At 43.9% G+C, this 18,065-nt stretch overlaps 1 protein-coding gene across 1 annotated transcript in view; it reads left to right on the top strand.

The window, feature by feature from the left end:
• The window catches only part of eng (endoglin), a 34,723-nt gene extending 17,632 nt beyond the window's left edge, over positions 1-17,091 (top strand). Inside the window, exons 4-14 of the mRNA XM_036529579.1 lie at positions 3,373-3,483; positions 6,543-6,705; positions 7,542-7,713; positions 8,488-8,593; positions 9,577-9,766; positions 10,510-10,676; positions 11,232-11,462; positions 12,537-12,603; positions 15,474-15,581; positions 16,605-16,652; positions 16,837-17,091. Coding sequence (XP_036385472.1) covers positions 3,373-3,483; positions 6,543-6,705; positions 7,542-7,713; positions 8,488-8,593; positions 9,577-9,766; positions 10,510-10,676; positions 11,232-11,462; positions 12,537-12,603; positions 15,474-15,581; positions 16,605-16,652; positions 16,837-16,958 — 1,485 coding nt within the window. The 3' untranslated portion in view covers positions 16,959-17,091. The remainder of the gene's footprint in view (positions 1-3,372; positions 3,484-6,542; positions 6,706-7,541; positions 7,714-8,487; positions 8,594-9,576; positions 9,767-10,509; positions 10,677-11,231; positions 11,463-12,536; positions 12,604-15,473; positions 15,582-16,604; positions 16,653-16,836) is intronic.
• The last annotated feature ends 974 nt before the right edge of the window (positions 17,092-18,065 follow it).

Here is an 18,065-nt window from a genome sequence, read left to right on the forward strand (position 1 = left end):
TTTTTGTACTGGTAAAGCAAATTATAGTCAGAACATTTTTGCAACTTATTTGAGCGTTTTTAAGGGACTGACTATGATATAGGAAACTCTATGGTCCGGTGTCACAGACAGTGATTAAGCCTGGTCCTAGACTTTGAAGTTCCTCTCAATGGAAATCTCCACAAAAAATAAATGTTTGTGAAACTGGCACTGCGTAATCTGTGAGCAATTGTTTTTTTTGGGTGGGACTGGTGCCCCCATAAGTATTGTTCAGAAGGTCCATCCCTGACAAAATTAATTGGAAAAACCCATATGATTCATGGTTATGAGAATGGCTCCCCTCCCAGACCTTGATCCCCCCACCCCCTCCCCATGTACACTCAAAAAAGAATGAGTCAGGCTGTGCTCTTTATCTGAGTTAGAGAAATCCCCTCTTCACACCACTGACTGAACAAGTCCTCACTGAATAGGAATGCTGTTAGCTTTCGAAGCAATTTTTTGGCACAGAGAAGTACCCTCGAAGTTTGAAATGGTCTAAAGTGTTAAAAGGTTTTTTTTGTAGAGGTGTTGGATGTATGACAAGTCAGGGCAAGGTGCCAGCCCAAAAGCCTTTTCCCATCATGCACTTGGACTGGGACCATGCCACAGGCATGTAGAGCAGAGAGTTGAGCTGATAGAAGTTCTCAGTGTGTTTGTACATGCTGTTTCCACAAAGCGTCCTAGGCAAATATCAAGATGGCAACCATGCAGATCTTGTGGTCGTCATGGTGGGCGACTGCTGCAAAGGAAGATGGGAATGTTTGTGTACCCTGTGATGAGTCAGGGGCAGAGAAGGAGACCATTACCTCCGTCCACCCTCACATCATATACACTGGGTGGCCATTTTCAGCCATGTAAGCCCAGCCAGCCAATCCAGTTTGATTTAGTTTTCCTGCCCTTTCTCAGGGAAATTTCCACAGAGCTCTCTGCGGGGGGCCACAATGCAGAGAAGTCATTGGGAAATGAGCAAAGCAAAATGAAATAAACGTCAAAGGTGAAATCAGATGATGAAATGATGGAGCAATGCTAGCAGAAGTGAAACCAATTGCCAAATAATTGCAAAATATATTGTCCGTAAAACGTGATTAAACTGAAGAAAAGGTATCCAATCTGAAGATGAAATGGGCACAGAATAAAAAAAGTTAAACACTATATGTGTTTGTACTACACTGCATTGGGAACTGATTGCTGACACTGACAATTCAGAAGAAATATGCCAGGTTGAGGTGCATGTTATTGGACAAATGTACTTTGGAGTCCACTCTAAGATACAGGTGAACTAAATCTTGTGGAAATGGTATGTGTTTGTACCTTTTAATCTGTGGCAGAAAAATACAAAAGAGGAAGAGATAAGTAAATGCTTTAAGGATTAGATCAAAAGACATAACTGTAACCCAATCAAGCATTACCTGTCTTTGTGTGTGTATATGAGTAAATTACGCATGTATGTGTGTGCTTGCCTGTGTAGGTGCATGATAGGTTCAAGTTCATGTGTTGTAATAATTTCAGTTATTATTTAGCATCAGTCACTCACTTCTTTGCCCGTGTTATACAGGATGTCTGGAATAGAGCCAACAGAGTAATACCACTACTGTCCATAAAATATCCATGGCATGTTCATGTAATGAGCTTAAGGGTTATCAGAGAGAGAGAAAGTCTTGTATGTACCCAGGTGGGAGACAGTTATATACCTTGTGCTTTGAATGTCTGGCGGTAGTCTAGTCCAGGATCGTCAGTAAAAATTAGGAAGCAGGTTGTGTTCTCATTGTAGGAGATCAGTTTGGTAATTGTACAGTGAAAGTATTTCAGTTATGCCTTGAAATATAATCTTGGGTACTCTGTGTTTACAGTAGTGTCTGAATATGCTTTTAAAGGTTTAGAAGGATTAGTTATGATACTGCTTCTCTAATTGTAGTGTACTGGCAGGAGTTGTTAGTGTCATGAGCTGTCTCAAAATGGCCATCACTGTAAGGCACCCCTCTGTCATGGCCTGTCCGGAACAGCAGGGAGGCGGGGCCACTGGGTTCAGGCAGGAGGCACGCTGACCATTGGTGTAATTCCCTGAAAGGGGCGTGGTCATTTCATGGGAGGGCTCTCTGAATGGCATGGGCAAGGGACAGCAGCAAGACAAAGCCTCTGAATACCCTTTAGAACAGCCAATATGATTAAAAAATGGCCCCAGTGATGCATGGTGCTTCTTCCCCTCCAGTTACTGTGTTATAGTTTATCAACCTCATTTTTATAACCATCAGACCGCTGGTGCTTGGGGACAGGGTACAACAGCAGACTGGAGAATGGCTTGAACTCGGACGAAAAAACAGAAGCTGCCCTGTTATGACACCTCCCTGCCTCCATGTTCAGAGGAAGCCCATCTTTGCATGCGGAACTCAACCTCAGAAGAAAAGAGGGGCAAAACAAGAATGTCGGTCTGTTCATTTCAGCTCCAGAAGGAACAAAAACAACAGCCAATAAAAAAGAGGAATTCAAAACGCCATTCCTCATGGCCTCGCGTTTCACAGCCAGCGGATGCACACGGCTCAGAGTGACTTCAGTTCTTTTGTTGGTAGTCGCAGTATAGACATCCAGTTGTACAATGGACATCATATTATCTATTTCATTATGTTGTTGCTGGATCCATGACCTCATTGGTAAGGCATGACTTTATTGATAAGCCCACATGTGTTAGGAAAATGTTGGTAAAGTACTGTGTTCAGTTTTGGTCCAGAACACTGTGTCAGTGTATGGAGACCTGATTTGGGACACAGTAGCTCCCATCTGATCTTACTGATGGATGAGATTCAGACAGGCAGAGTTAATGGTCCTGCTGGGTGCTGGGCTATGGTTCTGTGCTGTGAGCTGCGGTGCTGTGACCCAGTACTGGTTCTGGTATTTTTTTGGGTTACAGACCCGCTTCCATGCCTCCACACCAGCCCCCAGACGAACACAACCTGCGTGTGACCTTTGGCCCAGCCAGCCTGGAAAAGAAGTAAAGGAAAAAAAAGGAATGTTTATAGCACTTGATTTCTTTTCTTCCTAATCACGACACGCTTCCTGTGGGACAAGCTCAGATTGTTACTGCATCAGACATCATCCGCTCACTATACGCACTGTTTATGTTACACATGCTTATATTTATGGAAAGGGCTATGGGAATTGTTGAAGCGAGAATGACGTTGCTTGGAAACCAAGTGGAGAGTGGAGACCAAAAAAAAAAAAGAGTTCGCACCTCTTGCAGTTTCAGATGGCTGGTCTGATTCGTTCTGCCCTGAGGGAGCCTGACTGTCTGTAAGTAGAGACTGTTCCGCCCATTTTGGTCAGTTTGTTACATTGTTATGTTCTGATTCTTTCTTGCAGGTGAACTATTTCTCGCTCAACCTGACAGCAGCCAAGCCGGGACACGTGATTGTCAGCAGTAGATCATCGGCTTACTCCATATTCCATGAAATTGAACATGTACAAGTTTACGTAAGTACCATCTACACCCATTTATTTATGCATGTTATCTTACATTACATTACATTATTGTCATTTAGCGGACACTCTTGTCCAAAGTGACGTACGTAGTATTCAGTGTATACGTGCTATCCATTTATACAGCTGGATATTTACTGAGGCAATTGTGGGTTAAGTACCTTGCCCAAGGGATACAGTGGCAGTGCCACAGTAGGGAATCGAACCAGCAACCTTTCGGTTACGAGCCCTGCTCCTTACCACCATCCTACACTGCCTCCCTTTTTACAGTTTTACTCCTTCCCACTGCATATTTGTTCACTTCATTTAGTTCCAGATTTTCGCTTGTTTACCTCCTTGGATTTGAACCTGCAACCCTACTAGCGTTCCACACAGCACCCATGAAAGACGATGCTGGTGATCTGTGACCGGGAAAAGCATCATAAATTTCAGATTTACTGTGTGTTCTTCCAGAGGAATTCCTGTCATGACTTCCTCCATGTCTCTTACTTCCCCACTTCCCCTGATGATGAACAGTCTTGTTTACAATGCTCTGTTGACCTTTAGTTTCTGTTTTTTTTCTCTTATTTTTGTTCTTGTTTTTTTTTTCTTATGTTCCATCTATGCTTTAAGAGCAGTTCAGAACGCTTAAGAACAGTGTTGAATTTTGACACGCTAAGCATGTCAGTAAGGGACAGGCTAACATGAGTGAGGGGCAGGGGGGGGGTTGCTGGCCTTGTCATGGAGAGTGGAGAACCTCCGGTCTGGTCTCTGTCAAACAAACTGCTCTTTTCTTGCAAAAGAGGCCGGTTCAATGAGTGACTGTGTGAAGCCGGCCAGCTGTGACTTGAGTGCGTGCGTTTTCAAACGCGCTGAACAGCATTCGAAATGATAAGGGGGTTTGCAGACGCAAATCCCCTTCTTGTTGCCTTGTTCCCTTGGGTTTGAGAAACCGAGCCTCACGTACGCCCAATGTTAGGGCCTCAGGCAAGAAAACGCCCTCTGGGTCCCCCCCGCCCCCCAACTCGGTTCATGTCAGGACAGCAGCAAAGCGTTGCGAAGAAGGGGAGGAGGCCAGTGGAAGACCTTCACCTTTCCCGTAATCAGAATGAGATTCCTTCTCCAAACAAGGAAGCCTCCCAGAGATGGCTCCGGCAGTGGCTTGGATCCAGTCCCTCTCTCCCCCGTCCGTCCCTCTCTCCCGACACCGCAGTCGGATGCTGGAGGCGCCTCGTTAGCTGGGCGTGCCAGGTTAGCGTTTGGCCCCCTGTGCCCCCCCGCTGTGCCTGCCATGCCAGAGGTCTCCGCGGGGCGCGTGGTGTCAGCGGCAGGGAGGCGACGCGGGACCTGGTTTCAGGGGGCCGAGGCAGGAAGTCCAATCGGGCCTTTTCTGGACGTGAACCTATAGACCAAGCTGCTACTTCTCCTGACGGCTTCCTGCCACACGACTGTCTCCCTCTTGCCACATCACCCTCTTGCCCTCTGGAGACAAATCACCAATTACCGCCACCCTCCCTTCTCTCGTGCCCTCCTTTCTCCCTCTCTTCCATAATTTATTTTTTTCTCCATCCATTGTCTTTTGTTTGTCTCCCTTGTCTTTGCGGCTTCCTTTCTTTTCTATTTCAGTTCCCCCCCACCAAACCAAATACACACAGATGAAAAGGACCAATCAATCACAACTTCGCTCCGGTCATCCCTAGGGGGGGATCCCTGGGCGTTAGGCACGAGTTTGGCGTTCTCTGATAGGCCAGATGGCGGGAGAGACCAGCGAAAAGGGAAGAAGAAGGGGCAGTCGTCTGGGTCAGAGGTCGTGTTTCCGCTTATCTTCCGTTGTTTTTTTGTTCTTTGAATTTTACCATCAATCATGATAGACGAGAGCATCCACACACATAGCGGTTTTGCTCTTGGAAAACAGGAGGCAAAGTATCCAGTCATTCATTTGAAACTAACCTTAGGTCAAGCAGAGTGGTGAATTAGCTTACTTTTTAATCCCTCGTCACATACGGACAAAACAACGTGATTAGAACGCTAAATTAGATCGGCTATTTACAAGTGACGCAACAGTGGAAACATTTCAGAAATTACATGCGAAAGGGTTAAGAGAAGCATGATTATGGTTTTTGAAAAAGCTTTTTCCTGATATTTTGAATATATATATATATATAAACAATTGAAACAGCAACCACATGCAAGAGGGAAGTTGCAGTATGTGAGAGGGGGGAGAATGGAAAAAGGAATTTATGCAACACCTTTTTCCTGGTTGGGGTAGAACTGCAACAGAAAAGGCTCAGCGCACTCGAGGTATCGTGTATAGGTATAGCCAGACCCCAGCAGAGCCTGATGACGCACGTAGCTGAAAAGATCTCATTTCCTGTCCCTATTCCGGAAGTGCAGGAAGGACCTCGGCTCCAGCAGGGTTGTGCTGTGCTGCGCACGGAGGCTGGACCATAATAAACACTCCGTTTCAAACGAGAATAAAAGGGAAAAAGGCACCACTTCGGCCACTCAGACGCTCCGAGGGGGGGGGGGGGGGCACCCGACAGACAGCTTTGAGCGAGAGTCTCAGACGTTCGGGGAAACATCAACCAACGTGTCGGTGATACGTGGCGGGATTAAGGGGTTAGCACTCCTAGGGTCCACAAGCGCCTAACCTAACACCCCTGTCTCGACCTCTGTTAGTCTTGTCCCCTGTGTGGTGGAACGACCTTCCTTTTGTGGTCAGGATAGCAGAGATGCTGACCATCTTTTCTTGCAGGCTGAAGATGTGTGTGTGATGTGGTGGTGAGGTGTGATGTGTGGAGAGTGTATTTGGTGATATGTGGAACTGAACATCAGGGTTTTATGCAATTATACATGTGGATGTTTTATTTCATGGGCTGTGGTTAGGATTGTATTTGGAATGCTCATTTTTATGAAAACTGCTAGCTGGTAGCTGAATAAAATAGCTTGAACATTGTTCCACAGTAACTCCACAGTGACAGTCTGATCACTCTGAAGGCTTCAGCCAACAATTAGAACAGGTTAAAATTAAACAGGTGTAAAGAAGGGGCCTTCTTTTCCCCTCTATCCCACAGATGAAAGAGAACCTCTCAAGAAATGTGGTGCCTAGTTCTGTAAAGCTGATGGCCCTCCCCACTGACAGCAGTGACCTTCTGAAGTGGGCCACCACGAAATTTGGGGGTGTAACCTCGTACACCACCATTCAGGACCCAAGGACCATCACTTTCACTGGAAAAGGTGAGCTGTGAATAAGCTCTCTCTATGCCCTTAGACCAGAAAGTAAATCCTGTTCAAATGCTCCCTAGAGAGGTTTTACTACGAAAGACAAATCAGAACATTTCGACCAAGGGAATCCAAAGGATATTGTTTGTTTTGCTGTAAGACTCAGACGGGGGCATTTGAAGAGCTTGCAGGCTTACCTTTCTTTTATATTTAGCAGCATTCTGTTTTTGCTACCAGACACCAGGAGACTTGGTGTTGTGAATAGTTCTGTTTACATTCAAGACATTATAAATAATGTTAATAATAACAGCAAACTATGCCATATATCTGCATAAACTTGTATATCAATAAAATGGGTCTGCCTCTCTGTACCTGAGTATCTGCCCTTAACTGGCTTTCTGGACCAGGGGTTTTTCTTGTACTATTGAGGTGGATCAGGTCACAGAAATTGGGCTCTGACCATGTACTGCAGCATTTGAACATGGCGAACTTGCTATTGCAATTTCATGATTTTTTAAATTTTATTATGCCAGCCCTCGTTGTATGTGTGATGTTGTGTTGGTACTAAATTAAATATCACTTTTTAACTTTGTAAAACAAGGGCCACACTGCAGACAAATTGAATTCCAATTTGTATCTTATACCCTGAAAGACCATAATTGAGGTGTGCCCCTCTGTACAGAAAATATGAAACTTAATAACTAATCAAATCCCTGTCTCTCTACAGTAAATGCCAGTGACAATGACAATGACAGTAACAGAGACCGTCACAGTTACAGCCACATAAATGCTCTTGACCTGTTCATAACTGGCAGGCTGAATGGTACTCCTTGCATTTCTTGTGTCGATAGCACTGGAGAGCGGCTCTTCTGACTGCACTCTCAGAAACGAGTTTTTCCCGAAGGGGTATGTGCTGGAGTTTGAATCCACAGCTCCCTCAATTCTGAAGTCCTGCCACAGCCGCCCCCAACACTCCCAAAGGGAGATACACATCATCAACATCCCCGATGAGGTGGAAACCCGGTAAGGCACAAGCACACGCCATCAGGCATTTCCATTAAAGAAAAAAAGACAGGGGAAGGTGTTTGATTTGCCATGCAGTGCATTCACAAATCTGCACTGTGGAGATCATCAGGTTGCTGCCCACCCAAACACCCACCCGGTTCAGTTTTCTAAGACTTGTTAAAAAGTTCCTGTGAATTTTAAATCACATTCTGATCCTACCAATGTATGAAATAATAATGGTCAGATAAAGCAGTGATCATTTTTCAGAAAAAATAAGACCCTGAAAAGCTTGACAGGGTCTTGATTTAACTAAGTTGTTTTGTGAAAACAGCCCACTATAGCTGTGAATGGCTATGTTTCCATCAGAATGTGGAAACAGATTTATCCGGGACTGCTAAAAACAGTCGTATTCAACACCCACCTAGACAGGTGTTTCCATTGCAAGTACCTTGCCAAGAAGAAAAGTGGAACCCTATGACTTGAATTAATAATTCATTTGAGACAGCGGTGGATTTTTAATGTTGTTAAGGCGTAGGGTAAGATTTGTGTTAACTGCAAACGTTTCCATTTTGACTTAATGGGCGTTTAGGTCAGCAATTTCAGCCTCCCCGACTGTCAACGTACTAAAAATGCTAAGGTCTAGTGTTCTGTTAAGTTGACTACCTTTCATTTTTATGAGCACAATTTCCCATTTCTATTAAGTAACTTGCACAAAATTGCAAAAGGAGTATTCTGGAATATTCCTAGTAGAAGGATGGCTGCTGACAGTGTCCCCTCTCTGTGCTGCTTCAGAGAAATCTCTGTTCATGTGGCCTCTGAAAAGGACACGAGCATATTCCTGAGGGGTCCAGCCAACACAACATGGACGTTACATGCACCAACTGACATAAGATTTTTGGTAAGAAGAAGTCATCCTTCACTACTGTAACCCTGATCCAGATTCTGGTTCTGATCCAGGTTCTGATCATTTATTAGAAATACTGGGAATGGATGGAAATTTTAATCACTTGCTGTTAGAGGTGTCATTTAACGGCTGGGTAATTATATGACATTATATTACAGTACTAGATATTTTGGACTTTCGTATCTTGGTTTTAATCAATATCATCATCTTAATTCAGTCAATTAGGTTTTATATTTTGTATCTGATGTAGCACAGCATTTCAACTGTACAAAAAGTTCACTTCAAAATGGATAGGAAAGCCTGTCACTTGCTTTTTGTGTGCATATGCAATGACAGATTGTTTAGGATGATGTAGCTTACAGGATTCAGTGCATGATTTTTAGGGGAATTGAGATGCAATGGGAAAAATGCCTGTAATGATTTCTGTAATGAGATATGACATGTTACGCTGTAGGTAAGACAATCCTAAACTATTACATCTGTGGCAAGCATTATGCTAAATTACAGACTGTTACGCTTAGTAAAAAATATGGCTAATGTCAAAATTAGATGTGACAGAGGTTTGTAGGTTTTCAATCGAAAAAAAGGTCACAGTGGAATCACTGTGTATTCTTTAAAACAGTAATAACTACATGTAGTTACTGGGCACAGAAATAAATAGGTACAAATTCATTTAGTGGGTGTGTGCCATCAGTTTAGGGGCATGCACTCAAAGGTTTCCCGGGGCTGTTTTTTGAGTAAATGTCCATTCATGTTACAATTAGCACTCAATAATTAATGGAAATGACTGTTTGAGAGAAAAGTCAAATAAATAATAAAACGAACCTCATGGGAAAGTATTTAGTTAACTGTTAATAGCATCCTCTCAGCCTGTGAGTGACTTTTAAATGTCTTTTTAACTGTATATCCAACCACACGCTTGGACTCCTGTCTCATAGATCCTGAGTATCTCTCATTAAAATGAATCTTGCTTCCAGTCGAACAACCAGGTGACCATGAAGGGTCTGTCGGTCGGCCCCTTCCTGGACAGCCTCCGGGACGGCTATGAGGACGTGCAGCGGCAGGCCCTGGAGAGGTTTAACTCCAGCTTCATCACCAGCTACTCGGAGATCAGGCCGCGCGATTCTGTGCTCACGCTGGTCCTTGGGAGGAAAGACAGAGAGAAGGGTAATTCTGCACTCACCTCCTCCACACCCAGACTGGGGGCTTCTCCCGTGTGAAGGCACAGTCAGGCTTTGTGAACTAAAATGGGCAGGACCATGATGCGTTACTTGCAACTTGATTGGAATAAATCCTAGTCTTTTGCTTTGGAGGGCAAAGTCAGTGTGATTGACACCAGGTGATATCCCTAACCAGTGTGGGTTCATGAACTCCACTTTACCTACAAATACTACCTTTAGATAATTTCTATGTCAATCAATTTGGTTTTGAATAATTGAATACATACATACAGATTAGGATCTACTCAGCCAAGATGTCCATATACTTCTGTACAGTGGACAAGGCATAGGATCTCTGTTAAGTCATGTTGTGACAAACAGCCTGTGTTTTTTCATCAGCTTAATTTGAATGAATATAAAAAGCCTGAAATAGGAAGCAATATAGACTGTATATGTTACATATTGTATATACCGTTCATTCAATATGTAAATACTTATATTTACACAAAGTTCAATTCGGTGGAGCTCTGCCTTAAGCAGCTCAATGCATCTTAAAAGCTCCCAGTGTTAATTCACTCACTTTGTAAGCTCTTCTTGGAAAACCAGCTTCTAAAGTCATTATTATAGTATGGTTCATATTTTATCTGTACTTCAGGAAGTGGTCCGCTTCACAATCAGAAACTGTGTTTTAGACGTCTCGTTCTCAAGTGCGCCGTTTCTGAATGCCCCCCTTCCCCCTCCACCTCGCAGTTTCGGTTGCGGATGTGAGCACGTCTGCAGCCCCACTGGAGCACACCTCCACCGCCCCCAGCGCGCCTGAGCCCTACCTGCGCATGCAGCTCTACACCTCCTCAGATTACAGCGTACTGCTCGACCCCACCACCAAAGTGCAGGCCAACAAGAAAATCTACGCACAGGTAAGGCCTCCACCGAGGAAGACACATTGTGGCCTTCAGCAGAGATGTAACTGAAAAAAAAAAAATTAGCTTTGTAAATTACCCTAGTTAAGGGTATCTACAAGAAACTATACAGTAATTGTGAAATGACTTACAATTGCAAAATGTATAATATAATACTGTATTTTCAAATTGATTTACTAACAGCAGTTGATGTATTTTTAAAAATATTTACCATGTTTTTGATGCTGGATATTTCCCACAGATTGGCACATATTGCTTTTTTCTGATTAGAATTTACATTAAGTTGCACTATACCATTGTAGTTACCAGTGAAGTATCTATAATGACATGTAATTACAGTCTTGTTACATAATTTACACTTAGGCTGAACCCTTTAAATACACTGTAAGTGCTATTTTATATGTAATGGTGTACTGTTACGGTCTTGTTACCAAATTAGTTAGCATTACTACACTGGTATTCTTAAAGTGTTAAGCTTTTCCTCAAAGGGATGAGTGGTGGCAAATGGAGGAGCCTGCAAATATGCCTGTCTTTTTCTCTCTCACCCTGCAGATATCGAGCAAGATCTTTGGGGGCACCATGCTGACCACCAAGGTGATGAACTGCTCGGTGCGTTCGAGGGGCCCCTGCCCCTTGGTGCGGAGCATGCCTTTCATGCCGGAGTTCTGTCCCAGAAACCTCTGCTCCAACAGCACCAGGATCAGCTTCACCTTCCAGCAGCTCCCGGAGCTCACCTCCAGCAGCTGGGACCTGGAGTGCGAGGTGAAGCTGTGTGTGAGCGAGGTACGCACGGCTAGCCCTCGCTCGTTCGGTTCTTTCACCCGGCCGGTTAATACAGAGGTCCCTCTTCAACTGTGGGCTCATCAGTTCCAGTCCTGATACTGCGTGATTTATGAATCATCGTATGTTTCAGCTGTATACTCATCTCAATAATTATTTCAGTTATTTATTTGTTTTAGAATGCATGCAAGTTGTATTATTTTTAAATGAGTACAGTGTTATTAAAATTTTTTTAAAAATTAAAAAAAAAAAGAAATGATAGGCTTTACATAGAATTAGAGACTGGCCAAACCTGGCTTCAAAAGCCTGCAATTACCAATATGCCTCAATATAAAAAGTGTTTTCCTCATCAGTGCCCTGGAAGTGGAGCACATGGAGAAATGTAACTGTGGATGTACATGACCTGGATTTTCTTACCATATTACATGATAGCATTTCACAACCAATGTCATGCGTTGACAGTATGGAAAAACACATTTTTGTATCTTTTTATTCCAGTTTGCTAACATTTGGAAAAAGACATTTTTGGGGTAAATTTGAGTTTTCTGAAATGTATAATGGTATACTTGCACATAGTTATGATTTTTTTGTTTACCAGTTTAATCATTGTTTTTTTCGAAGAATAAAAGTAAAATGTACTATTTCCTTAATCTAAATCTTTTACTTTTTATGCTACTGGTTAAAACCATATATGTTATTGAAAGGAGAGTACTAAATGCATTTGCAGTGGCACATAATTGTATCATTAAGTATTACAGTTCATTTGGGAAGCTTGGGATATCCCAGAAGTATTCAGCTCCAGGGACAGAAAAAGGAGAAAATTCAGGAACATCTGAATGTCTGAAATGGATCATGTAGCAGTTTTAAGTAAAAAACTATACTAATAACTGAACTTTTTTCAGCCTGTGATTATCTGTGTCTGAAGAAACTGAAGACATAGTTATTCTGGACAAGGGCAAATAGTGTGACAACCCTGTGCTATCACAAATCATTACATTGGAAGAAACTGCATGAATGTCACTGTTTTGGTTTATTCATTAATAGCCAGTGCTTGTAATTTTTTTTCTCTTCCACTAGCGCTGTGGAACTGGAGGCAAAGTGAGGCAAAATGTGGAAGTCGCCCAGTCATCTCTACCGGCGCCAGGTGAGAACTCTTCCTGCTGCCGAACTGCTGTTCTTTGATCTGTAGTCTTTTTCCTGGCGGTCGGTCATAGACCAGACTTCACAGGCCGTCCGCCAAGCGCGTTCAGAACGCATTGACGTAAAGTCTAAACAAAAATTTGGAAAACAACAAAGGCCAACAAAAAAAAATGTTAAGCCAAAAAAACAAACGCAACAAACAAAATGACATTCCGCAGTCTGGAATTCCAAACAATGTCTTTCTGGAATTTTCCACACCGTCCCGGGCAAGTTTTGTTATCCCTGCCTACAGTGTGTGTGGCAGCAGCAACCTTTGCGATGGTAATCAGGTCAGGATATTTGGGAGGGGTGGCGTGTTGGCGGGGAGGGTTGAGGGGTTGCAAGGTGGGGGCTTCTTCTGAGGAAGGCCTGCTGACTGACCTTGTGGCCTCAATCAGAAATAACGAGCCTGTGGGGGATTTATTGTGTCCCGGATGAAAAGCAACAAAGGAGGCCCGGACGAACGGCAGTCCAAGCACGAGCCTCCACACTGCTGACACACAAAGAGGGGAAGGTGTTGCCGGTCATTTCCGGGCAGATGAGTCAGGCACAAACCTTGCATTCCATTCTCCTTTTGACAGGCAAGGCCACGCAAAGGGGACGTCTGTTATTTTGGATTCATTGCATGCATGGAAATAATAATAATTTAAGAAAACGATCAACCCCCGGGATGCCTTTGTGCTTGCTACATGTTTTTGCTGGCCGGGGCCAAAAAAAGTTTTTTTTACCCCCTTTGTTTTTTCCCCCAAATCCTTTTGTCTTTTTTTTTTGTTTTTTATTTTTGCGCTGCAGAAAGCAGCTACTGGAACTGACGTTACACTCGAGGGAGAAACAGACAGATGTAGCCGACGTGTTTTGTTATTCGTCTAGGTTTTTCTTTTGTTTCATGTCTCGGAGCGGTGGCTTGAGTCGCGGGTGGACAATGGAAGTTGCTGGAGAGAGCGCTGGAGCCAGTAGGGAAAGGGAAAGCTTCCTCTAACTAAACCCAGGGAACTTCTCAATGACCTTAAAATCCCTCTCGCAGACAGCCTGCCAAGTTACGCCTTTGGCTGGAGCCAAGCCTCTTGTCAGTAGCAACGTGTTGAGATCTATTCACAAATATTCACCTCGCTTCTGTGTGATCTGTCTTGCCCGGCTGGTGGCGTTCGGTGTGTCCGCTGCTTTGATTTGCCAAGACCTCGCGTTTCCCATTTGGCTACACTTCCTGTTTAGGAACTCTCCACAGGGTGCTGCTGGGACTTGTAGTCCAAGCTTACTCTCCATTACCTGTCTCTCCCTGCTAGAATCACACATTTCCTCCCATCTGAGCTCCAGCTTCTTGTCTTTTCTCTTTTATCATGACTATATAGGGAAACAAACCATTGTAGTATGTTATTTTGTTGATTTTAAAGAAGGGGCCTCTGTTGGAGTCATGAAGGTGCGACTCTTCCTGCTACCTCCAGTCCCTCCATTAATTGAAATCCCATCCTCGTTCCCAAATCGCTTAAGAGCAAGCAAATACTTACGCTCAGCTTGACTTTTGACTTACTGTCACAGTTAGATTTGTTTTTTGCGTATTGAGTTGATTTTTTGTCACAGTTAATGCTTTCGAGCATTGCGATAGCTGTACAGAGATCAGTAGGTGGCTCAGTTGGTAAAAATGCACTGGCAGAGTTGAAGGAGGACTGCAGAGGAGAATCACACTACTTTTACACACATGAGCCAAAAGAAGGCAGAGGCAAAGACATCAGGCACCTTGCACGTGTGGACAGCAGATTAAAGCACAGGACAGCCCAGCACCACTTAGACCTTCTTCCTTCCTGCTTCCTCTTCTTGCTGCTGACCAATCGGGGCCTTCGAGGCATCGGAAAGGTGTGAGGAAGTGTGTGTGTCGGGGGGGGGGATAGCTACTGGGAAGCTGGGAAGGTATACCATGCAATTAGCGCGGACTTTCGGGAGGACAACAGGATGGCTTTGGCCTGGAGGATGGTGATTAGCTTCCATGAGATGTCCGGTGATCAACGTCAAAGCCCACAGCAGCGGAAGGCGGGGACACAGGGGTGGGGGGATTGTTCCTGTGCAAACGAGCTGATTGGCTGTTGTGGCGGTTTGTGTGTGTGTGTGTTGGGGGAGTCATCACAGGGGGCTGTGGATTTGTGTGCCAAGGCGAGCTATCTGCGCTGTGGCCCGACTTTTTTTTTTTTTGGAGTTGCGTCTTGGGAGAGGGACCTTAGCATCTGCCAAGTGTCTCAAAATGTTTTCTTTTTTTTTTTTTTCTTGGCTTCTTCTGTAATTGCGGGAGCTGGATGATGCTTTGCTCCAGCAAACCCCTGGGGGACTCACTGGTGCCAAGCTGTGTGACCTCATCCTTGACTTTATAGCAAATAATGAGGAGTCACAGAGCACAGCTCAGCTCAGCGATAAACTTTCGATAAAGATTCCTGTTTTTTTTTTTACTGAATTGTGTTAAAGGCTTGGAAAAATAAGAGCAAAACAGTTCTTTTGTTGAGTTAAAGGACGCCTCAGGCTATGGGCTGAAAAAAATGACCTGTAGTTTCCCTTTACAGTTATTTTTTAGCACATATTTGAGACTGAGGCTTGAAAGTGATTTGAATTCACTATTTTAAAACTGACCTTAGAAAGTTAATTGAATGTACCCATATGAAGCACAATCGAGTCAAAAAGTGTTTCTGAATACCAGACAGGGCCAACTAAGTACTTTTCCTGAGTTTGATTTATTTTTTCAGACTGTGCTGATAGCCATGCTAGGTATTCCAATAGCAATGTCTTGTCTCGTTAGCTGGCCTGTTTGAAATGAGGTTATTGAAGGGAATGTCTGGCATTTGCATCTCCCAGGGAAGTGCATCGATTTCGGTCTGTCTGCCATCCTGGGGATTGCATTCGGAGGGTTCCTGATTGGAGTGCTGCTCATCGGAGCCCTGTGGTTCATCAAGATCCGTACAGGTGAGTCCCAGAGATGCTTCTTCTCTTTTGACCTGGTGTTATATTCCTCCAATGAAAATGCCCCATTTCATCTTTTTAAATAGGAAAGGCATTTATCATGTGTTATTTGCCTAGCAGAGGCTTCCTATCCAGGACAACTTGCATAACTTACTTATCATCCATTTTACACAGCTTGATATTTACTGAAGTGATTTGCATTGAATATCTTGTCAAGGGGTACACTGGCACAGCCTCATGGTGGAATAAAACTGGCAACCACTGGGTTACAAGTCCTGCTCCTTGCTGCCATACCACACTGCAGCACACATCTCTTCTTACTGTACCAAACACACTTGTGAGTGCCTACATCAACATACACACTAGTACATGTGGTGAATACGCACACATGCATATACACACACCAACTTCGCATCAGATGTTTCTGATAGCTGTGCAAATAACACAGTATTTAAAACAGTAACAACTGCATGGCAACTATAAAACCACATTTTTTCACATTTTCACACAGTACCTAGCGTGTATCTACAATAAAAACACACATTCCTACACAGTACACGTTGTACTGTAATTGCTATAAAAGCACACAATTACACAGTACCCAGTGTGTACAGCTATAAGTGCCCACATTCTTAGACAGTACTTAAGTGGCAGTTTACCTTATGGCTTCGATGCCACATGTTTTAGGTGTGACTGTAACTCTTAGCTTCTCTGTAATGAGCCACACTCTCAAGAGGGAGGCCTGAGTACCTGGAACTTAACACTGCAATATTTTACCATATTATTACCCTGTTATCCTGAGCCGTAACATCCAACCTACACATGGCTAACGGGCTGTTTCACATCATGTTTTACACTGACTTTGAGAGAAACAACAGGAAAAGCAGCAAAAAGGAACAACAACAATACCAGGCCTTGACCTAGGAAGCCACTTCATCTGCAACAGTGATTACAGAGTAATTACACGTGTCACTGCTACTTGATGAAAGGATTTGATTCTTTTTTTTTTTTTCCCTGCCATTATAGGGTATCCCTCTGGGCTGGATGTGGGTTCGACTGCCGTGCACCTCGCAGGTAAGGATCACAGCTTTTCTGTTGGTTGGGTTGTTGCCGCGGTAACGTCGGTCAACATCAAACACGTCTGGCCATTGTTTTGGAGCAGGACTGAGGAGCACGTAGACACCACAGATACCAGGGTTTGTTTAAACCCCTCCCCCCCAAACTCATTGTCATCTTTTCGCGACCCCCCCCCTCACAGGATGTCCCTGCTCTGTGACCAAGCGGCAGCCCGTCTCCAGCGACCCCTCGCCCTCTGAAAACAGCAGTGCCAACGCCAGCATGGGAAGCACCCAGAGCACCCCCACCAGCAGCATGGCCTGAGGCCCGCCTCTAGGGGGAGCTCTTTTGGGCTGCTTCTGAGAATCACCCCAAAAGAAAAAAAAAAATTCAAGTGGAAAAAAAAACAAGGGCTTTCTTCTCATACACACAGTCGATCTCCAGAACCCAAACCAATGGGGCGAAGGAGGGGTGGGGGGTTGGATTTTCGGGGGGGGGGGGGGGGGGGGGCTGAGGAGGACGGTGGGGGACTGCAGTCTGATCCAGCCTCTTACAATCACCTCCCTGGCGTCCCTGTGAAGCCGGAGTCGGGAAGTCAGCGAACAAAAAAAAAGAAACTCAACTCTCAGCAACCGGAAAAACAAAGCATATCCCCAAAGAAGTAACAGGAAATTCACTGCATTCCTTTCGATGAATTGCGTCGCTCCGATGGCTCAACAATAAGTGTCCCGCCGAAGGAAAACCAAGAAAACACCAAAAACGTGGACGTTATCGGAGACACTGTGTTGTGGCTCTGCAGGCCACACAAGAGCCAACGGTCAGAAATGATAAGGTTGACCCTTTCTCGGAAAGGCTGTAGACAGACAGGATATCAGTTCTGAACTTAGCGAGAGAGAATGGCTTCGGTTTAGTTTCATCACTCAGTTTCAGGATGGTGCCTACCCCCCATCACACAACACAGAATAACCGAAACACCCATTGTGGTGGGTTTATATTTTTCTTCCATAAACACAGGGGTGTCTGTTGATTTAGGAAAGCTTTAGAAATGGCTACCTCTTAATTTATGTAAATCTCTGATTGTGAAATACTCGCTTGACACTGGGTTGATCTTGTTAGCTAATGAGATTACTTCATTTTTGATTAACTCATTTTTATTCCCAAACCTTTTTTATATCACCAATGTATTTGTCAGCAGAACCTATGTAATTTCAAAATATGCTTTTCATATTTTAAGAATTTAACCAAAATGTACAATATGAATTTAGATATACAAACCAGATTGTAAATCACAGAAGAACATTATTAAGTGTGATCCAACACAAAAATGAGCAAATACTAGTGTTCAGTATTAAAACTGAATTCTAAAGAATGCTACATACAGAGTGATTTAACATCAGCTGTGCTCTGTAGACAAATGTACAGATGTCGAGA

The sequence above is a fragment of the Megalops cyprinoides genome, chromosome 5, assembly GCF_013368585.1.
Source record: "Megalops cyprinoides isolate fMegCyp1 chromosome 5, fMegCyp1.pri, whole genome shotgun sequence".
Classification (NCBI taxonomy): Eukaryota; Metazoa; Chordata; class Actinopteri; order Elopiformes; family Megalopidae; genus Megalops; species Megalops cyprinoides.